The 27,634-nt window shown below is 36.9% G+C and overlaps 5 protein-coding genes across 7 annotated transcripts; 2 read left to right on the top strand and 3 right to left on the bottom strand.

Annotated features, from left to right (window-relative positions):
• The first annotated feature begins 1,249 nt into the window (after window positions 1–1,249).
• Window positions 1,250–2,798, top strand: LOC114751608 (homeobox protein ATH1). Its single transcript, XM_028940269.1, is given in 5 exon segments — window positions 1,250–1,563; window positions 1,566–1,798; window positions 1,950–2,305; window positions 2,409–2,469; window positions 2,561–2,798. Coding segments are annotated over 5 exon segments (1,092 nt in total). The 5' UTR covers window positions 1,250–1,265; the 3' UTR covers window positions 2,705–2,798.
• A 1,617-nt stretch (window positions 2,799–4,415) lies between these two features.
• LOC114751598 (uncharacterized) lies at window positions 4,416–7,489 on the bottom strand. Its single transcript, XM_028940259.1, has 4 exons — window positions 6,653–7,489; window positions 6,216–6,268; window positions 5,335–5,500; window positions 4,416–4,810 (listed from the first exon to the last, which is right to left on the bottom strand). The coding sequence occupies exons 1-4, from the start codon at window positions 7,422–7,424 to the stop codon at window positions 4,416–4,418; spliced, it is 1,386 nt and encodes a 461-aa protein (XP_028796092.1). The 5' UTR covers window positions 7,425–7,489.
• Window positions 7,490–11,143: 3,654 nt separating this feature from the next.
• Window positions 11,144–12,593, bottom strand: LOC114751597 (ATP-dependent DNA helicase PIF1-like). The gene is made up of 2 exons (XM_028940258.1): window positions 12,569–12,593; window positions 11,144–12,477 (listed from the first exon to the last, which is right to left on the bottom strand). Exons 1-2 carry the CDS (start codon window positions 12,591–12,593, stop codon window positions 11,144–11,146), a joined length of 1,359 nt encoding a protein of 452 aa, XP_028796091.1.
• Window positions 12,594–15,774: 3,181 nt separating this feature from the next.
• LOC114751607 (basic salivary proline-rich protein 2) lies at window positions 15,775–21,430 on the top strand. Of its 2 annotated transcripts, none has more exons than XM_028940267.1 (6): window positions 15,775–16,140; window positions 16,380–16,657; window positions 16,998–17,090; window positions 17,210–17,281; window positions 17,385–17,501; window positions 20,062–21,430. In XM_028940267.1, the coding sequence occupies exons 1-6, from the start codon at window positions 15,825–15,827 to the stop codon at window positions 21,193–21,195; spliced, it is 2,010 nt and encodes a 669-aa protein (XP_028796100.1). In that variant the 5' UTR covers window positions 15,775–15,824; the 3' UTR covers window positions 21,196–21,430. The 2 variants fall into 2 exon arrangements, with proteins under 2 accessions (XP_028796100.1, XP_028796101.1); XM_028940268.1 differs by having other exon boundaries at window positions 15,776–16,140; window positions 17,001–17,090.
• A 451-nt stretch (window positions 21,431–21,881) lies between these two features.
• LOC114751562 (serine hydroxymethyltransferase 3, chloroplastic-like) lies at window positions 21,882–25,866 on the bottom strand. Of its 2 annotated transcripts, XM_028940216.1 has the most exons (12): window positions 25,752–25,866; window positions 24,783–25,027; window positions 24,370–24,567; window positions 24,090–24,264; window positions 23,894–24,011; window positions 23,694–23,806; window positions 23,446–23,568; window positions 23,167–23,271; window positions 22,931–23,017; window positions 22,723–22,830; window positions 22,571–22,643; window positions 21,882–22,460 (listed from the first exon to the last, which is right to left on the bottom strand). In XM_028940216.1, the coding sequence occupies exons 2-12, from the start codon at window positions 24,992–24,994 to the stop codon at window positions 22,186–22,188; spliced, it is 1,587 nt and encodes a 528-aa protein (XP_028796049.1). In that variant the 5' UTR covers window positions 24,995–25,027; window positions 25,752–25,866; the 3' UTR covers window positions 21,882–22,185. The 2 variants fall into 2 exon arrangements, 1 of the variants encoding a protein (XP_028796049.1); XR_003740763.1 differs by lacking the exons at window positions 24,783–25,027; window positions 25,752–25,866 and having other exon boundaries at window positions 21,882–22,028; window positions 22,121–22,460; window positions 24,370–24,521.
• Between the last annotated feature and the right edge of the window lie 1,768 nt (window positions 25,867–27,634).

Raw genomic sequence — 27,634 nt, 5'->3', positions numbered from 1 at the left:
CTCCCTCTGTCTCAATTAATGAGCCCCTTTTGTCCCACACCATTCAAACACGCGCACATAGCCTCTCTTTTTCTTTTTCTTCTTCTTCCATCTTCTCTGTATGTGTTAAGTAAGAGTGCAAACTGTTGAGAGAAGAAGACAAGAAATGGGCCATTAGCAAGACAAGTATAGGACTTTTTATGGGTTTCTGGTTTGGTTTAAACTTTGAGCAAGGTAAGCTGGGGACTACTGGTTTCATCTTGCCTCTTTCCCATGAACAACCATCTTCTCTTGTGCGCTACTCCTTTTGGCTATCATATATAACAATTGAACCTCAAGCAGAGCGCTCTCTCTTTTTTTGGGTTCTTCTCCAGATAACAGGAGGAAAGTACACATATACGGTCTATCAGCTGTCAAATGTTTGGACCATTTCTGGTTCTTCAAGTAAAGTCCTATACAGTGACTTCCCTTGCTTCCTGGTGGCTGAGAACTCCCTTTGCAGAGTAAAGTAGGCTTGCTAAATTTGTAGCTTCTTTTTAGTTGATACATTACACTTGATAGGAGTCTGAAAGCAATCTGATATTAAATTTTCACCTTTTGATGTATTGTCTACTATAAAATTTCAAATTTAAGGCCAAGATTTGTCAATTAGGATGTCATAGAATCCTCTAGTCGTCTGTCGCTCATTCCCTGTTTTTATTTTCTTGTTCAGCTTGGGTGCAGCTTAATATGTGGCTACAAATGAGCAAAGAGAGTTCTTGTATGGAAGAAAGATAACGAGATTCTTTTTCGTCGGATCAGCCTAAAGTCGATCACTTATGTGGATGCAAAAAGATATGTTGAGTGTTCCAGAGGAGATGGCTGGCCAAAATTCAAGTACCATTAATGAAGCTCCACAAAACCCAACGCCCAACTCACTCATTCAGTGCTATTCATTGAACCTCAATGACCAAACCCGTATCATAGATGGGATATCAATGCTTTCTGGTTCTGAAGTGCACGGCTCATCTGTAAGCAATGTGAATGTGCGCCTGATAAATCCAGAAAGTACTGGTTCTAATGCATTTTCTTCATCGCAAGGAAAGAACATTTTTGGATATGCCTCACATGGAACTTCATGTCCCATAAATAACAGTGAGTTTCAGGAGCAAACAGCCGGAGGAACACCAGTTACCCCTGCTTCACTTGCTAGCATTCTTGCTGCTAGAATTGGTCTTCAAGAAAATTTAGAGAAATCACAAGTTTTATCTCCTTCGTTCAGTTCATTGGGCTCATTGGGACCTTACATGTTAGACAATTGGTCATATACTCCAAGTCATTTGCATTTAACTTCCGGGGGCCATGGCTGCAACAATCATATGCCTGAGGAAATCTTGGATTCAAATGGATGGGCTTCATCAAATGTTACAGACTTGAGCAGCCATGCTTATGGTTCATCTAATTTTAGTAATGAACCTGTATTAAGTCTTGCAACATCTCAAACCACAGGCCAGTGCTCAGAGGTGAGTTGTTCTGATGAAATCACCCGTTGCTTCAGTAAAGCAAGGTCAGGATTGGAACATGCCTCTTGCAGCAACAGGGAATTGCCATGAGTCTGAACTCTGGTAGACACTTCCATTTTTCGCAGGCAATGCTAGGATCAAGATATCTTACTGGAGTTCAAGAGATACTTGCTCAACTTGCAAGCTTTTCACTTGAGAATCTTGAACAGATAAGATATTCACAAGCAAATTCTATGTTCAAATTCCACATGGAAGCTCCATTGGAAAGACATGCAGCTGAATCAAAGAAATCCCAGCTGCTGACACTCTTAGAACTGGTATGAAGCGTACATCCTTATCTTACTTGGTGATGGCGCCAATTATTATCCTGATTGATTCAGAGATGTAATTATGTTCACTTTTTGTTTTTCATGCTTCAATAATTGATGAGTGGAAAATGATTCCAATGAGCTATCTTTTTTGACTCAGGTGGACAAGCGATATAATCAGTGTTTGGATGAGATTCATACTGTTGTGTCTGCATTCCATGCTGCTACAGAGTTGGACCCACGCGTTCATGCGCATTTTGCTCTTCAAACGATCTCTTTCTTGTACAAGAACTTGCGAGAGAGGATCAGCAATTACATTCTTGCCATGGGGCGGGATTTTGACAGTTTATGCACACTGGACAAGGAAAGATCTGTTGATACTTCACTCATCCATAAGCAACTGGCTCTCCAACAGTTGAAACGAAAAGATCATCAGTTATGGAGGCCCCAAAGGGGCTTGCCAGAAAACTCTGTCTCGGTCTTAAGAGCCTGGATGTTTCAGAACTTTCTCCATCCGTGAGTTTTCTTACCATAAAATATGTTATCTACGAGCCCCACAAACATTAAGCTCCACATTCTCAGATGTAGTTTTATATGATATGATTTGATGGATTTTCAGGTATCCTAAAGATTCAGAGAAACATTTACTTGCTTTAAGAACTGGGTTGACGAGAAGCCAGGTCCGTCCTTGGTCGACCGAAATTCGATCATTTGCAAATTGTGTTTTTTAATCCTTGATTATGCTCTTTGATGATCCGACTATGTGCACAGGTATCTAACTGGTTTATAAATGCTCGTGTTCGGCTATGGAAACCCATGATTGAGGAAATGTACGCTGAACTGGATCATAAAAGAAAGGCTAGTCGAAATGAAGGAGGAACAGAGAACAGCCGTGGAAAATCAACTTTGAGATAGATGAAGGGGAAGCAAGCCGCGTTAAAATGGGAAGGAACATTTGCTTTTGAGGATCAAGTCATAGACTGAAGACAAATTACATGATGCGCTCTGGATATTGTTGCAGGAGGTACAGTACTACTAATAGGGAATCTGCTTTCAGCGATAGTTCGACAAAAGGCGATGCTCAAATTAACATAATACTCGTACGTACCATCGTACTACTCGTCCTCGACTAGTTGTCATTTAGCTTAAGCTAAGCTTGTTTTATCCACATCCAGTTCTTTCATATCAAGTCCGGGACCATGAGTTTATTAAACTGCAATTGGTAAACTATTCTTTTATCCCTGAGGCTTGAAAGTGAATTTTCGCACATGTGATGCGTATATTATAGCAAATACATGTTATTAACGTAGAATAACTAATTTTGTAAGCTTGGCAACTTACAAGATTATTTAATACAGAAATGAATCATTAAAAAGCAAATCACGTTCACAAAATAAATGTTTTAATTTAAAGCTTATAGGTTTCAATTTTCAAATGTTGCCCAAAACTGGTTCTGCAAAGCTCAATCTGAATTAGGGTGTGTTTGGCAAGCATCCCAAACCATGGTTTTGGAACCCAAACCATGGTTTGGAAAAATGTTAGCCAAACACCATTAAAAAAATCAAAACCATGGTTTGGGTTCAAAACCATGGTTTTGACTCCAAAACCATAGTTTTGAGAAAAACAAAAAAATTTTTACTTTTAGAGGAAAAAGGGAGAGTGTGTGAGAACCTATAGGATATATATCTTGTTGTTTTTTTATAAACATATTTTTTATAAATATATTTAATCTTATATCTTATAATATATAAGATATAACATATGTTAATAAAAAATATATTATTAACAATTTTATTCTTCAAATTAAAATATATCATAAAATATATTTTTTCTATAATTATCATATTAATTTATGTCAATTTGTATATATAAAAAGTACTTCTAATAACAACTATCCAAACACTCACACTTCTCAAAATCACTTTTTCACCAAATCTATTCTTCCCAAAATCTATTTTTTTCAGAATCTATTCTCCAGAAGCTATTCTCTAAACCATGATTTAGTTTCATCTAAACACACCCTTAGTCGATTGTTTGAATACCCAAGCACTGGATAGGGGTGGCGCAATGAGTTATGGAAAAAAAAAAAAAAGGTTTCAAATGACTTTAGGTCTGAAATAAATGACATGGAAATAAGTTCATTTATTAATATGTGGTTCTAATAATTAATAATATTTTCCAGAGTAAGTAGGCAGGTTTGGCTGGTTTCACAAAATAAATTCATAATCTTTTTTGTTTGCATTCATAATAATAACGCGCTCAGTTTTATTTCGGTCGTTAAACGGCATTATTTGAGAAGACACCTGTTTTCCTTTTTCCCCTTCGAAGCAGCGCGTGCTCGGGTAACTTCTAGTATACGCATCAGAAGTTGACAGAGGATACGCATCAGAAGTTGACAGAGGGACAACTTTTCATGACTAATTCAGAAACAAAGAATTAAGAGCAGGCAGTCATAGCTATGGTTACCCCGGAAGACACCTCTTCAAGATTGAACTACAAATTCCAACCGTGAAAGCTCGTTTAAACTAGCTTCCAAAACACGCGAGGTTCCTATCAAAGGACCGGACCGGCTTCTCTATGCTTCCGGTTTACTAGCAGAAGCTCGCTCCCACCATCCAAAGAGTCGTCACTGCTGCCGGAATACAATTGAGTTTTCCCTCATTGAATTCTCCTGAAACTGGCACCTCATAAACTTTACCTTTGCTTTAGTCTCATCCGCAATACATTCTTTGCGTTTTCTTGTTCCGTCAGTGTCGCTATTGCTCATTCTATCGTCCGCAGACAAAACCATGGCGTCCATAGGATCATCCATGTCTATATCACAGGTGTCCGGTTTATCTTCCTCTGTCCCTCCGTGACGAGAATGTAGAAAGAGATTCTTACCCACATTGTAATAGGAATTTTTTATGATTGGGGGACCGTACTCAGTTCTTGATGTGAAATACTTGGGTTTTGCACGTAGCTTGGCAGTATCACCATCGAAGATGCTCAGTCCTTGATCCTCAACGGCTAGAAGCCACTCTGATCATTAAACCATTTGTTAGATATTTGAAGCAAAAGTTTTACAGACAACTAATAAGAAAGAAAAACCACAACATGGGAAGCTTGTCTTAGTTAACTGATATCTGAGTTCAATCAACAAGGCAATGACAATGCGACAAAAATGGACTTTAGAATGAACCCACATTCACTGAAATAGCCTACTAGACTTTTAAGAGATGTAGTAACATCCATTTGAAGCAGCAAAAGAAACATTCTAAGAGACAAAATTTGTCAGAGTTTCTGAATATTTTCCAAGAACTCACTTATAAGAGCTATGGGAGTGGAAACATTTGGTTGGCTAATCATTCCGCCAACATTACTCTGACTAGTAACCCAGTTAATCAATTGCGTAGGTATGCATGATCTAGAGAAGGCGTTTAAATAAGAAACGGCTTTCTCTTGATCGCCTTTGTCCCTGTGATTAACCAGATCATGAGACCCGTCAGCCAAAAAATTTTAGAAACCCCTTGCTCCATCACAACAACAAAAGTCGTTCATCATACCTAGCAGACTGGATTGCGAAGTCAGTGACAATAACCACGTTAAAGCAAAATCTTTCAAGCTTTTGGGACACAGTGAAATTCCTGCTTGAGGGTTAATGAAGGAGTACTCTACCGTCATAACAGCATTGAACAGGACTTCTTTAAGAAGAACTTCATTTTCAGGACCCTATATAGCAAATCAAGTACTTAGTTGTTGAACCGAATAATAATATATCTATCCTATCTATCTATATATGAAAGTATATATTGAAGGGTAAGGACATAATTCATTTCATATAACTAAACTCTTAATTTCAATGTTCAAGAAGACGGGCTAACGAGCACCATAAATAGCTAATCCACTAATCCTTCTCAAGGATAACATACTGAAAATCACAAGTCAGTATTTATTCATGAGGAAGCAGTGAACTAAATCAACTTAATGAAAAAGGTTTAACACAAATAAGTTTTAAAGTAACAAAATCTAAACTACGCTTACTAATCTTGCTCATTACTATAAATCTTGTTCATTACCATAACTCCAGGCCTTACCTCAAATATCAAATGAAGAATATAACTTAAGGTAAACTGACGTGAACAATGTGCGACACAATAGCTCACCCCATCCATATTCTCATCTGTAAAATATGTTTCAGCGTGCCAACCGAGGAGGCAGTGGCACTGGCATCTATTAAACTTATGCCTTGTGCGTAAAGGCACAGAAGTCTCCTCAGTTCTCTTGTGAGATCTTGAAATTATTCAAGGTTAATGTTATGGCGCCTTAAGCTTTGAGATCACACATCACCCTCAGGGGAAGTACGTGCATTGCCTAAATGTAAAAGCCAATAATTCCAAACTGAAAAGTGTGTCCAAGGAAAATTAAAATAAGGCATCATACTGACCAGTATGTTGACCACTGGCAAAACCGGCTCCAACATCATCCTGGAAAGGATATCTGATACCCAAAAAATAAGAAATCAGGAACTGCAAACACGAAAACTAGAATAGGGTCACCCCAGGAAGCTCAAAAGGTTCAACAAAAGATTAGTGCAAAAGAAAACCAAAAGAGAGGGATACATAGTACGCACTCATCTGATTAGTTTGGTGCTTGTAAAACGGGGTACTGGTCCCGAAAATAACAAAACAGCCTTGACTATCAGAATGCCAATATAACTAAATAAATAAACGTGCATTTCGTCAAAGGTTTATCTCACTAAAACCCGAGAATCGAGATTCCAAAGTAATAAAATAACGTGACAAAATTAAATTACAGGCTAAAAAAACCATAAATTATAGTGTTTCAATTTAATTAAATTTACGTATGGAGGAATAAGTTCACCTAGAAAATAAAAATTACGAAACCCAGTAATGTTCTGAACTGCTACACCGTGCAACTTCTTCTCCTGCTCTGCTTTGGCAATCCCTGATTCGAACTCCAGGCACAAATTCAACAAGAGAGCTTCACACATCACGATTCCAGCTAAGAACCCAATATCACATCCCGATTTAATTCCCTCGCGAAGTTGGTCGCTGATAATGGGGAAAAATTCTTTCGAGTGATTCCAAACCCCAGATTGATCCACTATCCACACGGGAATCACAACCAAGAAGCTTGGGTCCAAACTGGTCATCCCATCGCTGTCTTCTTGAAGCCCCTGGCCACAGAAAATGCTGCAATAACTAATTAGTCCTTCCAATAAGCTCTGGACCTCGCTCTTCAAGTCGGTCTCCTCGACCACCAAACGGTGCAACTCAAAAACAAAAGGAGCTAGAATAGCAATCCTTTTCATCGAACCACAATAATCCGAACAAGAGACTAACAGCTGAAATAAATCCTTGGCTACTGCTGCTCTTCCCGAAGATTCTATCTGAACTGCCAGTTTGGTCGTATGAAACCCAAGGGCCGAATAAAACCAGACGACTCCCAAAGGCGGGTCAGCCATGCTCTGCAGCATTCGAGAAAATATGGAGCTGAAATCACAGAAATCAGTGACGCCGTTCCTGTATTTAGTTAGGAAGTGGTCAACCGATTCTTTAAGCATGGAATAATGAGGTGGTAAGGGAACGATGTTGGGATTTTGGGGAGGAGGAATCAATGGAGTTGGGATCATCTTAAGTACCCTTCCGACAGGGCAAACTCCAACCAACTCGAAGCCCCGAGCCTTTGATAGACTTCTAATTTTGTAAAGCGACGAGTTGGAGGGTCAAAGGAAGACAGAAATTTGAAATTTGGGGGGGAGGGGGGAGGGTGAAAACCCTAGGCTTGTGAGTGAAGAAAACGGGAGGGAATATGGGGCACTTTGGCAACGGGCGACTTTTTAAATTCCAACCTCTGTCTCGCATATTGGAATTAACGGGCGACTTTGACATGCGTATTGTTGACGCTTGCGCGGGGTCAAGTCAACTCGGGTTATTAAAAACTAAAGATAATGAATAATTTTGCAAGAAAAAGAGAGAAATGCAGAGGAGAAATGAGTGGGAGAATCCTCATTCACACGTGTTGTTTTGCCATTGCTTATAACCCTTCAACTTCGAATAACATCTCATAAGTTACTGTTGCATAGAGAATGATTTAAATCGTGTAATTCGCACAGTGTTAATAAGTCTGTTTGAATTAGCGATTAAAAAAAGAGCTTATTATTAATTTAACTTTTGAAAAAGTAAAATTGAAAAAAAAATTAAATTGAATAAGTTGAATTGTGTTTAGATTACAATTTAGAAAAGTTAGTTTGTAAAAGTGAGATTGGTAAAATATTGTTTGTATTATATTTGAATAAAAATAAATTTAGTTGTAAAATAACCAAAATAAGTATGAGTTTCAATAAACAATGATATGTTATTAAAAAAATAATTTTACATACTACTTCCGATCCTTAATATAAGATCTTGTTTGATTTTTATTTTGATCCCAAATATAAAATCCCAGTCCACTTTGTCTCTCATATTTACTCAATTTTTTCCAAGATAGTCCTTCTAATAATTATAGTTTTAGTCAATACACTTGATTAGTAAGGATATTTTAGGAAAGACAACACCTATTGAGGACAAATAACTAACTCAATTTATTTTCTTAATCTCCTCAAATTAGTCAACTAACTCTTATAATTAGGATCGGAGGTAGTAATACAATACAATTAAAATAATTTAATATGAAGAAGTCAAATTTAATGAGTGAATTAAATTTTAAAACTTTAGAAAAATCATAAAAAAATATTTTAAATATAAAGTAAAACATGGAAAAAAAATGAATTAACATAACATAATGAAGAAGTAAAATTTAATGAGTGAATTGAATGTGAAAATTTTAGAGATTTAGTTATTACATTCATTCTTCCACGTCAAATCCAATATGTCCCACTCTTCTCTCTTTTTAACTTACCTTCCTCACTTTAACTTTTCACTACCACTATTTTTCTTCATAAAAAGAATAGGATATACATTAAAGAATGACTTTTCCTTGATCCAATTGAGAGCCTGTTTGGAACAACTTATAAGTAGCTTATAAGCTGCTTTTCAATAGTGATTTACGGAATATGAAGTAAATATATTAGAGAAGTTTTGTCTCGGTTTATGTGAAACATGCTTGTAGAAGATTTTCACTGCTCTGCCAAATAGGGCCTAAAATGAGGACCTAAATAATTCTTTCAATGAGTTCCTCCACATTGAATCTTTCCCTCTCTCCTCCTCCTTCGACTCCTCCGATGAATCCAGCACATGCTTCAGTTGAAAGGTTGTCTCTCGTCGATGAGGTGATCGGCTACTGGTGCTTCGGCAGAGAAGCATTCGCAAGGTGGTTTTCCAACTCTGAAACTGAACTAGCGGGTTAGTCACAAGGCTTGGTGTGGGGCTCTGGACGACACGCATTGCATCACTAGGAGCTTGAATTTCTATAGCGTTGCCATCTAAGCGTAAGTCCCTCTCTCCCTCCCTCTCTATGTGTCTGGCTGTGGCTCTTAAAGTCTATGAGATACTTCAAATTTTATTGTGGTAGTGGTAATTATAGGGGAACAATTGGGAATTGATTACTTCTAGGAGAAGCGACAGAGACGACCACAGGCGGTGGTTTTGGTGAGGAGGCAATGGAGGACGTTGGGTGACACAGAGCAGTCATGGGGGAGCTCTAAGGTGGGAAGAAAAGAACTAAAATCTAATAAACTCAATACATTATAAGTCATGCCAAACATCACACTATCTCCAATCAGGTTTATTTATGAATTTAAACCATGTTTAGGGCAGCAAACGCTGACCCAAACAGGCACAATATTGAGCTTGTGGTATGAATAAGAATACACGCATGCAATGTTATCATTTATCTCAACATATAAAATTAATGCGTTTATTTTTCATAAAAAATATTTTACTTGTTAAGAGTTAAAGTCGTCTTTTAACCTTTGTTTCTTTATTATTTTTTAATATAATATTTTATCCAGTTTTTTAATATAAAAGCTTGTTTGATTTTTAATTTGCTTATAAATATAATATTTCAATTAATTTTGTTTTTCATATTTATTTATTTTTAAATAATCTTTGTAGTAGTTGTACATATTAAATTAAAGATTCAATCAAATGACAACAATACCTAATTATTATAAATAATTAACTCAACAAACTTTTTAAATCTATTCGGATTAAGTAACTAAATTTTATATTAAGAATTAAAAGTAGTAATTGTCTAATATTATATGATTTCGTTAGCTATGATAAATTTCTAGAATGACTCTGTGAACCGAAAAGTGTTGCAGCATGTGGTGGTCTTATCTGAGATGTACCAAATGACTGAATGAATTGTACATTGTCCAAACCCCGCAGCCGAACTCTTGGCCATTCTTGAAGGGCTTAATATTTACCAAGAGGCCAAATATCCCATGGTTAATGTTTAGGTTATGAGTGAAGTGAATGGGAGGAGAATGGAGAAAAATTTTAATAAGTTTGATCTTAAAAATTTTAAAAACGAGGTTAAAATTTTTTAACTAATTTCTATTACCTTTTTATGTTACATATTCTCTATATTAATAATTTAATAACTATACTTCTCTAATTTTTTAAATCAAACTCATTAAAATTTTCCATTATTTTCCCCTCCTTCTATTTTTCTTATACTAAACACAGAGTTAATGCCAACGTTTTCAAAATAAACATGTTTTAGTAGTAATCATAGAACAAATGTCTTATAAAATTTTATGTTTTTGTGTATAACTGATTTCATGAAGTTCTAAAAACAATCAAAACTCTTAAAATGCTCATAAAAGCGTGGGTAAAAAAAAAATGTTAACTACTGTATGCGCGATAATTTAGCATGCATTACATCTAAAACGGCAAATACACAGCATCTCAGCGGATGGCTTTAAGAAATTCTTATGATTTGTTCAATTATGAGAAGCTTTATAATCCATATACACAGAAGGATTAGGTTTAAAGTTACAGAATTGGTGAGAAATCAAGTAAATATCTTAGCCTGCCAACCACAGGCATCAACATACCAATCATCAATCATGTAGCAGTATTATCCTAGGATCTTCTAACCAATGTTGAGTTATTGATGTTAGTGTGAAACTAGCATCACCTCTCCCGCGCTCTGCGCGGGAAGCATTCACTTCAATCTAATTTTTAATCATATATAAAAACACTTTAATCTAATTTTTAATTATACGTAGAAACACTTCAATCTAATTTTTAATTATACATTAATGTTTCTATGGGGCAAACAATTAATAAACAATATTAGCAACACTTTTAATTAAACATAATGAACATACAGTGAGTGAATACATTAAAAAAACAATAAATCATGTCAACAACTGGAATTTTCACACATTACAACAACATCAAGTTATAAGTTGCTAAATATCTCCTTATACACAACGTTTTTGGTGGTCTTCTCACTTGTAGATGCACTCCTTGGAAGAACAATTTTCAAACCATCCATGCATTTGACTCTTGATAGTGCCACATATAGTTGACCATGAGTGAACACAGGCTTTTGTAAGTATACTCCAACATAACGTAATGACTGACCTTGACTCTTATTGATGGTCATTGCAAAGGACAAAGTAATAGGGAACTGTCTTCTCTTCATCTTGAAAGGCCATTTACTTTCTGATGGGTTCATGTCCATTCGATGAATCAAAACCTTTTGATTTGGTTTTGAACCATTCAATGTAATTGCCTCAATAACAGTCTTGCCTAGCTTTGTAATACGAAGTCGTGTACCATTACATAGTCCTTCTGCTTGATCTATATTCCTCAGCAACATAATTGGTGATCCAACTTTCAACATTAGCTTATGTGGTGGCAATCCAGAGCTACTAATAGTGTTCAGAAATTCAGTAGTGTATAGATTGTCAAAGCTGTCACTTTGATTCGAAGCCTGGCACACTGAATCCGAACTGAAGAACTCATGGGCTTCACCGGGCAAAAGAGAGCACATGTATTGGTTAATCTTGTCAACCATTTCGATTGTTGGTGCAAGTATAGCCCTATCATTGAAGTATTCGTTGTTTGACAGGTTTGCAATGACATCACCATAAATTACTGAGACAATACCTTCAATTGGATCTTCATAATCATTCACTAACAGTGCTTTAGGCACTTCAATGTCAGTAGTACCGTCATTTGGCTCCCCTAACTTGCCATCACCAACATCTAATAGCCATTTGGAAAACCACTCTAGTTTCTTCTTATCTTCTTCACTTCCCAATGATGTCAATCGCATGTTTTTTGTTAAGGTGAAAATGGTACAACTACTCCACAAATATGAGGAACATATACATGCATTAACGACACTTGCTCTTGAACCTTTTGGAACCACAGGAAGTATTTGACGAAAATCACCTCCCATTATTATGCATTTCCCTCCAAATGGAAGATTTGAATGCATTAGATCCTTCAGTGAACGATCAAATGCTTCAATGCAATAACGTTGCACCATCGGAGCTTCATCCCAAATAATGAGCTTAGTGCATTCAAGTAATTTTGCCAACGGAGAACCCTGACTAATAAAGCACATTGAGGTTTCATTAACTTGAATAGGGATTGCAAACCTCGAGTGAGCTGTCCTTCCAGAAGGTAGTAATGTAGCAGCAATACCACTTGATGCAACAGTAAGTACAATTTTGCTTTGTGCTCGTAACGATGATGCCAATGCATTCCATAGGAATGTCTTCCCTGTCCCACCAAATCCATAAACAAAAAAGAAACCTCCATTATCATTTGATACAGTAGACTACTGTATGCGCGATAATTTAGCATGCATTACATCTAAAACGGCAAATACACAGCATCTCAGCGGATGGCTTTAAGAAATTCTTATGATTTGTTCAATTATGAGAAGCTTTATAATCCATATACACAGAAGGATTAGGTTTAAAGTTACAGAATTGGTGAGAAATCAAGTAAATATCTTAGCCTGCCAACCACAGGCATCAACATACCAATCATCAATCATGTAGCAGTATTATCCTAGGATCTTCTAACCAATGTTGAGTTATTGATGTTAGTGTGAAATACTATAATCCCAAATACCATTCTAACCTTGACAGCCAATATAAAAACATGAGTAAGAGGGATTCCCTTGAAAAAGAAGACAAATAACCCTCATTCATATGCTGCCAGACGATGAAAATAGGCAGAAACATTTGACATAATCCTTGTTCTAGTTTCCGGGATACTTGTACTCACAACTCAAGCATCTGTAACAGCCAATCCATATAGTTTTCTACTACCTCCGATTCTTAATATAAGACTTTATTTGATTTTTATTTTGATCCTAAATATAAGATCCAAATCCACTTTGTCTATCATATTTATGCAATTTTTTTTTTAAAATTGTCCTTCTAATAATGGTAGTTCTAGTCAATATAGTTAATTAGCAAGGATATTTTATGAAAGACAGTATCTATTTATTATAAATAACTAACTTAATTTATTTATTTAATTTTCTCAAATTAGTCAACTAAATTTTATAATTAGAAACGGAGATAGTAATATACAAAAATGATAAATAATCACGCATTCTGTGCATTTACTCTTCTCACAAGACAGCGCGTCATTTTTAGTAACTTCTCACTACTTGGGGCAGCATTTTGCGCCATTGAATGTTAATGGACTATAAACTATTTTTTTACATTACAAAATAAGTTTTATATTTAGGACCGGAGGAGTACAGTCTCATATCACCAACTACCATACTTTTGAGTATTATATATATTTAATAACACTAATTTTTCAGCCCAATTCAGTCTCACGATCCTAAACCTAATCACACTGTTGTTGTTGTTGTTACTTGTTATTATTTTGCGCTCTTTTAAATATGCTGTCTTCCATGTATTAATGGTTGATTATAGGGAAAATGACAATAAAATACCACTTGAATTCTAAAAGGACAAATAAGGGACCTGAATAAGCAAAATGACAAGGAGGTCACTGGGAACCAATCTGGAATTAATATTTTCGGCCAAAAGACCAAAACGCCCTGATGAATGCGGGAAGACCGAAAGCTGAAAGTGAGAGAAAGGAGAGAGGAAGACCGACGCAGTGAGAGAAAGGAGAGAGGAAGACCGACGCTGATGAAATGCGGGAAGAAGGAAAGAAGAATGTTGGAAATGCTATTATCTTACTCCTTCGCATCACCATTCTGTAGAGATTGTTGATTTTGGTTGTGGGAAAGAGGATTTGTAGTGAGAGAGGGAGTGAACCGAAGCGGAAATCAGCAAGCAATTACGTAACGTAACTGCTGTGATATGCTTGCTGGTTTTTGGTAAATCCCATTACGTGAATGGTAAATTTCACTATACATGTAGTTAATTATGAATTTTACAAAATACATATTGTGATTTATAACTTTTGTAGTGAAAGTGACTACTTTGTTAATGGGTTTTGCAACCTGTTTTCAGGAGATAAACAACTTGTTTGTAAAAACTAATAAAATTTCACGCTAAATTTGACAAAACGTATAGTGGGATTTACAACTTCCGTAGTAAAAATGACCACTTATTCAATGGGTTTTGTAACTTGTTTTCAGGGATGGGCAGCTTGTTTCTAAAAACTAATAAAATTTCCTACTAAATTTGACAAAACACATAGTGAGATTTACAACTTTCGTAGTGAAAATTACCACTTCTTAAATGAGTTTTGCAACCTCTTTTCAAGGAATTGGCAACTTGTTTCTAAAAACCAATAAAATTTCATGCTGAATTTTACAAAACATAGAGTGATATTTACAACTTTTGTAGTGAAAATTACCACTTCTTAAATGAGTTTTGCAACCTCTTTTCAGGGGATGAGCAACTTGTTTCTAAAAACCAATAAAATTCCATGCTGAATTTTACAAAACACACAGTGATATTTACAACTTTTGTAGTGAAAATTACCACTTCTTAAATGAGTTTTGCAACCTCTTTTCAGGAGATGAGCAACTTGTTTCTAAAAATTAATAAAATTTGATGCTGAATTTTACAAAACACACAGTGATATTTACAACTTTTATAGTGAAAATGACCACTTCTTAAATGAGTTTTGCAACCTCTTTTCAGGGGATGAGCAACTTGTTTCTAAAAATCAATAAAATTTGACGCTGAATTTTACAAAATACACAGTGATATTTACAACTTTTATAGTGAAAATGACCACTTCTTAAATGGCTTTTGCAACCAGTTAATTCAACGTGACTACAAAAGTTGTCACTTTTATTAGTTTTTACAAACAAGTTGTTTATCTCCTGAAAACAGGTTGCAAAACCCATTAACAAAGTAGTCACTTTCACTACAAAAGTTATAAATCACAATATGTATTTTGTAAAATTCATAATTAACTACATGTATAGTGAAATTTACCATTCACTTAATGGGATTTACCAAAAACCAGCAAGCATATCACAGCAGTTACGTTACGTAATTGCTTGCTGATTTCCGCTTCGGTTCACTCCCTCTCTCACTACAAATCCTCTTTTCCACAACCAAAATCAACAATCTCTACAGAATGGTGATGCGAAGGAGTAAGATAATAGCATTTCCAACATTCTTCTTTCCTTCTTCCCGCATTTCATCAGCGTCGGTCTTCCTCTCTCCTTTCTCTCACTGCGTCGGTCTTCCTCTCTCCTTTCTCTCACTTTCAGCTTTCAGTCTTCCCGCATTCATCAGGGCGTTTTGGTCTTTTGGCCGAAAATATGAATTCCAGATTGGTACCCAATGCCTTATTTGTCATTTTGCTTATTCAGGTCCCTTATTTGTCCTTTTAGAATTCAAGTGGTATTTTATTGTCATTTTCCCTTGATTATATCTGTTGGCAAAAAAAAATCCATTATTTCGTTTTTTTTTTTAAAAAAAATTTCAGCGAAACTGTGATGGGTAAATAAAGAGATCGTTCTCAATAAGAAAGGCGCAGACGATATTTTCCCAAGCGAAGCTCCAGTAGCATCTCTCCAACTACCACTATATATAAAACGACAATAATGCCAATCTCGATCCTAATCTGATTGTCTAGGGTTTCTTCCATTCGATCTTCCAAGAAACCTAATGGCCGACGAACCTCAGTATTCATCGGGCACAGATACTACGACTCACAAGCGCAAATATGAAGAGCCATCGCTCTCTCAATCAACCCACAGGCCTACTGGCTTCTCCGCGCCCATCGCGTCTACATCTCCCGATGGTCCTCACGCTCCGCCTGCTTCCTATAACAGCGTCCCGCCCCCGGCGGCAACTGGTATTGAGCTTGCCAAGCAACGAGCTCAGGAGGTTGCTGCTCGCCTCTTAAACAGCAGTGGAGCAACTGGGTTGGATGCCAAGCGTTCCAAGGTCGAGAACGGTGCTTCAGGATTTGATTCCAACGGTAAGGGTTTAACTGCTAAGCAGCGTGACTTCCTCAGTACCGTCCGATATTTGGTTTTGAAGCCTAGGGTTCTGTTGTTTCTTAAATTGTTCCGAAGTCGTGTTTCTTGATTGCCTTTATTATGTCAATTCACTGCCGGTATTACTGGTATTTATCCAGTGGCATTTCTTGTCCTCTGACCTGGAAGCGCATCTTCCTCTGTATTAATGCACAGTTTTAATTGATCTCTCTGAAAACAGATGCGAAGCCCCAATACTCAGTTCCTTCAGCTGCTCCCATTTCTTATGCCTATCAGGGTACTAGCAAAAAAATAGACATTCCAAATGGAAGGGTCGGCGTTATTATTGGTAAAGGTGGGGAGACAATCAAGTATCTGCAAACGCAGTCTGGAGCGAAGATCCAAGTTACCCGTGATATGGATGCAGACCCAAATTCTCCAACAAGGATGGTGGAACTTATGGGCACTCCTGATCAAATTGCTACTGCTGAGAAGTTGATTAACGAAGTTCTTGCTGAGGTATTACAAAGTACTTCTCTATGGATTCAGTCAATCGCTGACCGGAATGTTGAATCTAGGTTTGATTTGGGAAAATTGGTTGACTTGGCATGTTTGATGTCTTGATATATCACGGTCTTGCCCTAATATCTCTTAAAAAATATTATTCGTAAACCAACAAAGCCTCGGTCTAAAGGTTCCTTTCTCCCCAGTTAGAATCACCACTGATAAATTATTTGAGGCTAGGATCTTTTGTAGGTTATTTCGCAGTATAATACCCAGTATTTTTCTAATAAACTATGTATAATATGCATGAGAACAGTAGGCAGTTTGTAACAACTCACCCACTTCATGTATATAGCAGGCTGAAGCTGGAGGTTCTGGTATTGTTGCTAGGCGACTGACTGGACAAGCTGGGTCTGATCAATTTGTGATGAAAATTCCAAATAATAAAGTATGTTGAGGTTATATATGCATTTATATTCACACTCATGCACACAGTCTTAGAAATTGTGCTACGTTCTGTTTGTATTTTTTATTATTTGTTTGGGTTGCTATGGTCCTTACTTTCAGGTTGGACTTGTGATCGGAAAGGGAGGAGAGACAATAAAGAATATGCAAGCTCAGACTGGAGCAAGAATTCAGGTTTGTTTTTACTCATGTCATATGTCGCTTCACTTTGGGTCCCAAAGTCGTGGAATTTCTGTGCTCATTTTTATTTTATAATGTGTTGAATCCTTTTTTTCAGGTGATACCATTGCATCTTCCCCCCGGCGACACATCAACAGAAAGAACATTACAAATTGATGGAACCAGTGAACAAATTGAGTCTGCAAAACAGTTGGTTAATCATGTCATCAGTGAGGTATTTTCACATTGATCTTTGAGTTTGATTTGGCCTTGGTTAGCATGTTTGCCATGTGCCAAGTCTATTAGTTCAGAACCATATGTTTTCTGTTGCATTGTGCATTTAACCTTTTACATTCATGCTGTTTGATGGTTGTGTTTGGTTGTTTGTTTACCCTTATTATGTTGCATGCCTTTTCAAAGATGAGCCTGGTCCCTTGTGACATTATGCTGAACTGTTTTATATGATCCTAATTACGCAGGGTTATTTCAATGTTTCTACTGGATTACTGTTATCTGTTCTATTTTGGTGGTGTTGTAAAAAAAAAAATCAGTTACAGAGGCTTAGTAATGTTAATGTTAATATTCAATTTGCTGAGGTGTAAGATTATTTTGACATTATTTGCACAAATGCTCTTCATTTGTCTGCATTTTTTTAATCCTTAGTAATTAGCAATTATGAGCGTGATTGGCTCTGTTATTTGGACCTTGTATTATTTTCTGTTCGATATTTAGGAGTTGAGAATTTATAGCCCAGACGATGAGGCCTGTGGCTTGTGACCGTCAATTCGAGATATATTTGTGTTTTATTATTGCCCTTATCTTCTTATCAGAAGCAGAGGAACAGTGACGTCAGGTTCCTTTTCTTTTTTCCCCCAATATTCTGGCTTCATCCTTCTAGCTGTGCCTGTTGATATCAGGACTGTTCATTGGATACTTTCATATAAATAGAAAATACTCTTAAACTGATATATGTAGGGTGTTTTACTGATAATCTCCACATTGTAGTTGCATTAGCTTATCAAGTGGAATTCTGAGTAACGATATGAGCTTCTGCTGTACTTTATCTATGTTAGAAGGTCTGGTTTCTTTTGAAGTTTATGATTTATCTAGTTTGGATAGGATAATGATATTAACATGCGGCAAATGTATATTGGTATAGTTTCTGTCCCGATGGATGTGAACTTTGCAGGGTCTTCCAAGTTGACTTGCTAACTATATGCCTTATATCTTGTGTGCGTGTAACATGTAGTCCTCTTCAAAAACAACGTAGACAGTCAGCGTATTCTTATATGGGACCAAACAGGTTGTTATATATGGATTTTTGAGTATTGGATTTATCGGCTTTGTCGTGCAAGATGCCAAGCTCTTGCAAAGCTTGATTATTAACTGCGGTTTGGTTTTTTATCTTGGATGCCTGCTGTTTCGGGGTGGTTTGTCCATATAATATATGGTGTAGGATGTAGAGGAGATCAAGGCTCTTTTTATTATGCCATCATATTTTGGTCCAAGTGAATAAACATTGGGATTACAGGAAAAGCCTTATGTGCTTATTAATTGTGCATCCTATGACTGATCTTGTTATTGGGACTATTGTAGGATTAGTGTGTATTGGATCAATAGTGACACCAACATTTAACCCCTTTTGTTGGTGTTCTCTCAGCATGCCCCCGGTATGATTCTAAATCTCAAATTTGATATTGATTATCGAGGGCTATTAGTTTCCCATTTTTGTCTCTGTAGTACCGTGGAATTGGGTATTAAACTACTCAATGTCTTGAAATAACAATTTAATATCTATCTGTTAACACTGGGATAATAAGCTTTTATACATCAATTATAAAATATGTTGCTCAATATTTCCATATTATGTTATTTCCCTCTTATTTCAACCTTGCAATTTTTTCAGGCAACAATTACTCTTTGGTCTTTAAGTAAGATTGATCTGTTATTTTGAGAGTATTATTTCTCATTTATTTCTTATGCCAAGTGATATTTGTTTTTCAAGTGTGAGCCTTGCTATGGCATGTGCTGCTCATCTTCTGGTCTTTACTCTCATGGTGTTTCTATATATCTCCCCCACCCCCGGGAAATTGTTCGTCTTATAATGTTCACTGAAGTTTGAGTCTCGGAATTTCTATTTAGTTCAAATGATAATATTTATATTTTTATTTATTTGATTTGATGATAAGTGCTGACACAAAAAGCGTGATCTATTAGGTTGATAAGGTGGGAAGGTTGATAGGACTATTTCTATAGTTGTACGCACGGTCCTTTTAATCTGGATTCATGTTTGCTTCTGCCTCACAGATGCTGTAGTGCAAACTATATCTCTAAATTGGTTTTGTATTTGGTGGCTCAAACAATGAGCTTGTTTAGTATCTCTGAATAATTAGTAATGCATAAATTGAAATTAAACACTATTATTTGAGATACTTGATACTACACCGTGGCATGCCTTTTGAGGCAGCATAGATTGTGTTTGGCTGCTTCTATGGTTTGTGCTTTCCTTTGTACCCATTCATTTGAAATAGGGAGAGGGTCTGCTTCTGCTGGAGTAACTCAGTTATATCACGAACCAGTACGGTATGTAGGCCTTTATACCCCCTCTTAATGCTGTATGGAATTAGTCAATCTAAGGCAATGCCCTTTATCTTGTGTATCTTATATGTTGATTTTTGTGGTGTTTACATGTTTATTTGCATGCATTGTTCATTCTATTTTAGAATTTCATGTTACCTTGTACAAGTTCACTTTGTATTTTTTTTAATTTGTTATTACAATTTCTTCTTCTGCAGAATCGTCTTAGAAATCCATCAATGTCTGGCGGTTATCCTCAACAAGGTTACCAAGCCCGACCACCTACTAGCTGGGTTCCTCCTGGTGCTCCTATGCAACAACCTGGTTATGGCTATGTGCAGCCTGGAGCATACTCTGGTCCATCGCCCCAGTATAATATGCCTCAGCCACCATATCCAGGATATCCCCCCCAGTCATCTGGTGGATACTCCTCCAATTGGGACCAGTCCTCTGCACCACCTCAACAGTCAACTCATGGTAGTGGTTATGATTACTATGGTCAGCAGCAACAGCAAAATGCTGGGGGTGCTCCGCCTGCAGGTGATGGGACTGCTTATAATTATGGTCAGCCACCTTCCTCTGGTTATAACCATCCTGGCCAGGGTTATCCTCAGGACAGCTATGGTGGGTATAATGCACCGCCACAATCAGGGTATGGGCAGCCACCTACATATGATCAGCAGCAAGGTTATAGCTCAGCCTCCAACTATGGTAGTGGCGGCAACCCGACACAGGAGGGCCACACTCCCAGCTATGGATCTCAAGGGGACTCAACCCAGCCTCCTCCAGCTGTCCCAACTTCAATGTCCCAGCAAGGTTATGGTTCTAACCAGCAGCCGAGCCCAAACCCAGCTACCTATCCAGCTCAAGGAACTGCACAGCCAGGTTATGGGATGCCTCCAACCTCTCAAGCACCTTATGGCAATCAACCCCCAGCACAGTCGGGTTATGGAGCTGGTTACGGGCCCCCTCCACCTCAGAAGCCTAGTGGCACTCCTGTTTATGGACAGTCTACACAATCGCCTAGCGCAGCAGGAGGCTATGGTCAATCTGGCCCATTGCAACCAGGGTATCCTCCTGCTCAGCCCCCTTCTGGCTATGCTCAATCAGAATCTGGTCCACAAAGAGCCCCGGCACCTTATGGTGCTCCCCCTGCTGGTCAGCCTGGTTATGGTCCCCCGCCATATGGTTCTACCCCTGGTGGTCAGCCTGGTTATGGTCAGGCACCTCCATCATACAATAGTGGTTCTTATGGTGCCGGTTACCCTCAGCCTCCAGTATATTCTGCTGATGGTACACCGGCACAGGCCGCCCAACAAGGTGGAGTTGCTAAAGCGTCACCTCAAAGTTGATTTAGTAGTGTGTTGATCGTGAATTTTTCGAATTGATGGGCTTTTATTGTTCTTTATTGTAATAGTAACTATATAGGTTTTAGTGTTTAGGTGGAAGCGTTGATGCTTCGAAGGTCTCCGTGTCTTGTATGGGTTGTTAGGAATTAATATTTCGTTGTACCTGATGTTGGGCCTTTTGTCCAGACTAGATATTTTGAACCGCCTTTTCTTCTGCTCCCTCCTCCTCCTCTTATAACTGAATTGCGTTTTCTCTTTTGTTCTTTTCTTTTTCCCTTTTACCACAATAACTGAACTACCAAATGCTTCAATTATTGGGTCTGTTGCATTTTTAGCCGGAGCACTCAGGTTGTACTGTTTAGTTACTTTTACAGATGAAAAAAATTGGGTAAAGCTGTAGAAATTTGTAGGTTAGCACCCGCTCCAAATTTCAAACGTCAAACTATATAGGAAAGTTTATGAAGTCTTATCTGTTGGTAAAAAAAGTTTGGATGAGCAAAAACCACCGACAAATGGCCCGTTTAACAGCAAGATAAAAATCATGATCCCAATCACAAAGTGAATTCAAACAATCTTCATTAATAAAAATTTACAATGTGTATTATTTTTTTAAAAAAATATTTTACAAAATTTGTACTGAAAGTATCCTTTTTAATTGAAAATTTTCCTTGTGCATTTAATAGAAATAATTTTAAAAAATTATAAATTTAAGAAATAAGGTAGAGTCATCAAGGTACATGTCATTATTGGACAAAGGTTTGTCCGGATCAGGATCATCGAACATCGTTCCGGCTCCCAACTACCGTTCTGTATATCACCGTCAACGTAAAATTTGACTGATATAAAAAAAAAAAAAAAAAACTCATTTTTGGAACCAAGTGATACAATTTGCCCTGCTTGATGGCAGAAAATACTTTATTAGCATTACCTAACATGCAGATCCCCCAAAATTTCTCCGACAGATTCCTAGTTATTGGTTCTCAATACACCATTTTAGACTCCAGGAATTGGATATCGAGTAGCAAGGGCTTCGACTTTCTCACGCAGACTTGAAATGTGGTCTTTCAAAGGGAATTCAGAGGATGATACAAACCTCATAAAGTCTTGAAGCTTTGTTCCTGAAGCCAAATGTTTGGCTTCAAGTGTAATCTGTACACCCTCATGAATGAAGTCTGCGATCAGAACAAACTCTTCCTTTCCCAGTCCTCTTGTTGTCATTGCCGGTGATCCAATGCGAATGCCTCCGGGAACCAAGGCACTTTTATCACCTGCCACGACTCTCATGCGTAAGTAAAATCATGTAATAAGTATTTGATCTAAGGCGATGGAATACATAAACAAGAGAAACAATACGGTAAGCAAGTAGCATGAATCTCACTAGGCACTGAATTTTTGTTGAGAGTTATAGAGGCCATGTCGAGAATTTTCTCCACCCGAGCACCATCAATACCCTAACACCATCGAAATCACAATCGTGTTGAACTTTCAATAAAAGGAAGGAAATTTGATATAAAAGAACTACATGCTTACAGATGGTCTCAGATCAACAAGAGCCAGGTGATTATCACTTCCACCAGAAACCAATTTGTAGCCATGTTCAATTAATCGATTGGCTAGAGCTCTACAGTTAGAGACTACCTGCAAGATCAAAGTCATATAATGCACTTCAAATTTGTAGCCATGTCAACATATGCCCAGGAAGGAGGACCAGAGTCACCAAAAATGAAAAGTGAAATACCTGGTTTTGGTAAACCTTAAATTCTGGGGACTGGGCATACTTCAGACAAACTGCCAATCCTCCAATTGTGTGATTATGAGGACCGCCCTGAATAAAGATAGTTTTGGGTTATATTATTATATCAAACTAGGAAGGTAGAGACATTTTACATCTGACCTCATAGCCACAAAAGGTACGAGACAATATCTTCCCAACAAGAATAGTAAAAAGTGACCCAAGCAGAGCCATTATCTAACCTGTAGGCCTGGAAAAACGGCATTGTTAATGGCAGCCTCTAGATCAACACCATGCACAGAATCTTTTTTGAAGAATATCATACCACCTCTTGGACCTCTTAGAGACTGCATAAAAGCATTTTAATAGAATCAAGTCATGAGCACGGAGCCGCGACTTAGAAGAGTATATAGTTAAATATAAAATGCGGGCTAGTTGTTAGAAAAATGCAAGTAAAATCCGCCCCTTTCTCTTTTGAACCATTAGTTAAAGCACGACATTGGGAATATCCCGAGGCAAACCTTGTGGGTTGTAGTTGTCACAATATCACAGAATTCAAAGGGATCAGCAACCACACCAGCAGCAACAAGTCCACTAGTATGAGCCATGTCCATCATAAGAAAAGCCCCTACTTCATCTGCAATCTTCCCATGCATATCAAATGTAATGTAATTAGCTTTTTGCTAAGAAAAGAAAAATCCCATATCGCAAAAAGAGAAATTCAATCACAAACAAAATATTCTAGAAAGTGAGCACAAACAAGACTTACTTTTCTCATCCGTGGATAGTCAATGTCTCGAGGATAAGCACTAGCACCAGCAATGATGAGTTTTGGTCGAAAGAGATTAGCAGTTTTCTCAAGCATATCATAGTCAATGAGGCCTGTTTATAATTCAAAAGTAAGTTGATAAGCTACCTGCAGATTATCAAATATATTTGCTATAAATTTAATAACAAAAATGTAAACACCTGTCAATTCATCAAGTCGATAAGGCATTGATTCAAAGTAGATTGATGTGCCTGATACTCTCCTTTTAGGAGTCATGAATCCATGAGATAAATGTCCTCCATGGGGCAAGTCCAAGCCCTGAAAAATTTATCATTCTGTATCCGCACAACCTCATGACAGAGACCCTATTTTGAATCATGAGTGAAAATTGTTTACCATTATTCGATCATGTGGCTTAAGAATTGCTGTGTAAACCGCAAAATTAGCAGGAGATCCAGATAAGGGTTGAACGTTCACGCCCCATTTATTCCCATCCAAGCGAAATGCAGCCAATGCCCTCTCTTGACATAGTATTTCGAGCTCATCAATGTGCTCGTTTCCACCATAGTACCTTGTATAAAAAAGACACCAATTAATGCAGTTATAGGAGTGAAAGTAGGATTTGCCACTTAGTGAAACATTCATTTACTAAGTAGGAAAAAACAAAGAAATTCACCTCTTGCCAGGTAGTCCTTCTGAGTACTTGTTCGTGAGGCATGAGCCAACTGCTTCCATCACTGCCCTTGACGTAAAATTTTCTGAGGCAATAAGCTCAAGGCTTTTATACTGCCGGTTTTTTTCCTTGCCAATAATAGCATGAACCTCAGCATCAGCTTCACTCAAGCCATAGTCCAGGAAGCTGCTACCATCACCTGGAAATACCACGTGATCCCACAGACCAAAATATTAATGATTAGTTTATTGATCTCAAATGTTCAGCAGACCAAACACCTTGAACGCCAAACAAGAGGAAAGAATATACAACTCATTATGGCATTGAAGTGTCTAAGCCTTAGATATTTATTTGGTCTTTATAATTAAACACAAATGAGTCACATTAAATTCTACCCATTAAATGGTGAAGTTACCCCAATTTTAGGCATAGAGACTGAGAGAGGAGATGGTCTCCCACCCGCCAAACTTCCTTCAATATAAGATGCTTTACAAGCCTTCACATTATCGAGCTTTACTTGAGGAATGAACCCATAACTGTCACACCCATTAGCAGGAAAATTCAGCACCTTGGTCCAGGCAGATTGTTGCCAAGAACCCATCATCGCAACGGTACCACAGACTTGCATCTTCGCCTACGATTCTGTGATGAAAGGTCCTGCCTGGTTCACGATACATTGTACAACGGAGTTGAGATGAAAATGGCACACCATAGCGCGTTATAATTGCAACATCTTTCTCTCTAGCGGAAGATATTTTAGGCAAACATATTTCCTACTCTCAAGTTATTCAGAACAATTTTCAAATGAAAATGTTTAGAGTAAGTTGTTTAGGCACGTCTAAATATGGATGCAGATTTCATGCATGAAATTCTGCAACGCTACAGGAGTTATGTCATCCTTATTTTCATATCGAAACAACAGTCTAGCCGAAAAGAATAGCAAATATCAATCTAGTAATAAACAGTTTGTCCGGAATTCATAGAACAAGAGTAACAATGCCATTTTCAGAAACGCTAGCCAACAATAAAACAAGGAGTTTAACTTACATGCATCCTCGAATATTCATCAGAACTCCTCCCTCCCACTTTTACCCGACACAAATCACATGAGGGCACAAACACCAAGCTCAACACACACATCGTTCGCCAAACTACTATCTAAAATCACTAGATATCAAATAATAACCATCAACAACATGGATGAATAACAACAGACTAAAGATTTTTTTTTTTTTTAATGTTACTCCTTTACCCAACATAGGGGGGTTGACAGGACTCCAAAAAAAAAAAAAGACCACGGGGAAGTGAGCAGCAAAGGGAGGAGAAAACATCAACAGCTTTAGAAACAAAAGGAGATGAGAAAAGCTGAGGCGAAACTAACTTGCCTCAGGAAAAGCCAATGAGCTCTGAGCAGCTAGCACGCACCCAGAAAACTGCTTCGGGAAAGAAGGAAGCGCAAAGCAGAGCAAGGGAACGAAGAAAGACCAAAGACGAAAAACTGAGTGACTAGCGCAATAAGTAATTCTTCTATTATAAAATTTTAAAAATAAAAAAAAAGAATCATTCTGTAATAGAGGCCAGGATAGTTGTGGACGTTTATTTCGTGAATGGATAAGCCCATTACAAAGTTGAATCAGATTCGGCTCCTTTAAGAAAAGTCATCACATATGAACCATTCACGATCGCATCAATTACATTCTGAAGAAAAAATGCACCTAATTCCATTGAAAAAAGATAGAAAATGCAATATTAACTTCATAATACCTAAAACATTTTGATCAATTTAACAAATCCCATTTTGGTCTCAAGAGACCAAATTGGGATTATCATGTTAAATAAAAAGACCAAATTGCCTTTCAATTTATTTAGTGTTTTTAAAATACCAAATCTCTCACTGGCCGGCCGGTCCCCGGAGCTTCAGCGACCGGCCGACAATTGTTCACAGCAGTTAACAACAGGTTTTCTGGGAAATTCAACAAGATCCTACGGCCAAAAATTTTTTTTTTGAAAATTTTCACAACTTCAGTATAACGGTTAACAACTTTTGTGACGCTATTAACAATTTCAGTATAGCAGTTAACAATAGGTTTTTTGAGAAATTTAACAAGCTCCGGTAGTCAGAAAATTTTTTTTAAAAAATTTTTACAACTTCAGTATAACAGTTAACAGTATAACGGTTAACAACTTTTGTGACGCTATTAACAATTTCAGTATAGCAGTTAACAACAGGTTTTTTGAGAAATTTAACAAGCTCCGGTAGTCAGAAAATTTTTTTAAAAAATTTTTACAACTTCAGTATAACAGTTAACAACTTTTGTAACGCTATTAACAACTTCAGTATAATTATTAACAACAGGTTTTCTGTGAAATTCAACAAGGTCCGGCGGCCGGAAAAATTTTTTTTTGAAAATTTTCACAACTTCAGGATAACAGTTAACAACTTTTGTAATGCTGTTAACAATTTTAGTATAGTAGTTAACAACAGGTTTTTTGAGAAATTCAACAAGCTTCGGTAGCTATAAATTTTTTTTTTGAAAATTTTCACAATTTCAGTATAGCGGTTAACAATTTTTATAACACTATTAACAACTTCAGTATAGCAATTAACAACAAGTTTTCTGAGAAATTCAACAAGCTCTGGCAGCCGGAAACAATTTTTTTGGAAAATTTTTACAATTTCAGTATAACAGTTAACAACTTTTGTGACGCTATTCACAACTTCAGTATAGTAGTTAACAACAGGTTTTTCGGGAAATTCAACAATTAGTCGTCGGAGCTCTAACAGCCGGAAACAATTTTTTTGAAATTTTTTACAACGTCAGTATAACGGTTAACAACTTTCATAATGCTATTAACAACAAGGTTTTTGAGAAATTCAAAAAATAGCATTTTTACAACTTTAATAATACTATTAACAAGTTCTGTAACTCTATTAAAAATTTCAGTATAGCATTTAATAACATGTTTTCTTAAAAATTAAAAAAAAAAGAGGCATTTTTGCAACTTTAGCAACTACCTTTTTTTTTTGTTGAAAATTTTTACAATTTCAGTATAATGGTTAACAACTTTTATATTGTTATTAACAACTTCATTATAGCAGTTAACAAGTAGTTTTTCAAAAAACTTCAAAAAGTAGCATTTTTACAACTTCAGTAATATCGTTAACAAGTTCCGTAATTCTATTAACAACTTCGATATAGCATTTAATAATAGGTTTTGTTAAAAATTCAAAAAAATAGCATTTTTATAACTTTAACAACTACTTTTT

This window comes from Neltuma alba, unplaced genomic scaffold, assembly GCF_004799145.2.
Source record: "Neltuma alba isolate B1F8T4 unplaced genomic scaffold, ASM479914v2 tig00006987_pilon, whole genome shotgun sequence".
NCBI lineage: Eukaryota > Viridiplantae > Streptophyta > Magnoliopsida > Fabales > Fabaceae > Neltuma > Neltuma alba.
Note: the sequence above shows the minus strand (reverse complement) of the source record. Positions and strands in the feature narration are given on the sequence as shown.

What these genes read in the sequence shown, in the direction of transcription:
- LOC114751607 (XM_028940267.1), top strand. Translation starts at nt 15,825, where the DNA reads ATGGCCGACGAACCTCAGTATTCATCGGGCACAGATACTACGACTCAC. An exon ending in TTAACGAAGTTCTTGCTGAG is followed by an intron (nt 16,658 to 16,997) that starts GTATTACAAAGT and finishes TCATGTATATAG; the next exon opens with CAGGCTGAAGCTGGAGGTTC. An exon ending in TGAAAATTCCAAATAATAAA is followed by an intron (nt 17,091 to 17,209) that starts GTATGTTGAGGT and finishes CCTTACTTTCAG; the next exon opens with GTTGGACTTGTGATCGGAAA.
- LOC114751597 (XM_028940258.1), bottom strand. Translation starts at nt 12,593, where the DNA reads ATGCTGTGTATTTGCCGTTTTAGAT. An exon ending in GTGTATTTGCCGTTTTAGAT is followed by an intron (nt 12,478 to 12,568) that starts GTAATGCATGCT and finishes TTGGTGGGACAG; the next exon opens with GGAAGACATTCCTATGGAAT.
- LOC114751562 (XM_028940216.1), bottom strand. Translation starts at nt 24,994, where the DNA reads ATGCAAGTCTGTGGTACCGTTGCGATGATGGGTTCTTGGCAACAATCT. An exon ending in ACTATCCACGGATGAGAAAA is followed by an intron (nt 23,569 to 23,693) that starts GTAAGTCTTGTT and finishes ATGCATGGGAAG; the next exon opens with ATTGCAGATGAAGTAGGGGC. An exon ending in TTGTTGATCTGAGACCATCT is followed by an intron (nt 22,644 to 22,722) that starts GTAAGCATGTAG and finishes CGATGGTGTTAG; the next exon opens with GGTATTGATGGTGCTCGGGT.
- LOC114751598 (XM_028940259.1), bottom strand. Translation starts at nt 7,424, where the DNA reads ATGATCCCAACTCCATTGATTCCTCCTCCCCAAAATCCCAACATCGTT. An exon ending in TGCCAGTGGTCAACATACTG is followed by an intron (nt 5,501 to 6,215) that starts GTCAGTATGATG and finishes TTTGCTATATAG; the next exon opens with GGTCCTGAAAATGAAGTTCT. An exon ending in TTCGCAATCCAGTCTGCTAG is followed by an intron (nt 4,811 to 5,334) that starts GTATGATGAACG and finishes TTTAATGATCAG; the next exon opens with AGTGGCTTCTAGCCGTTGAG.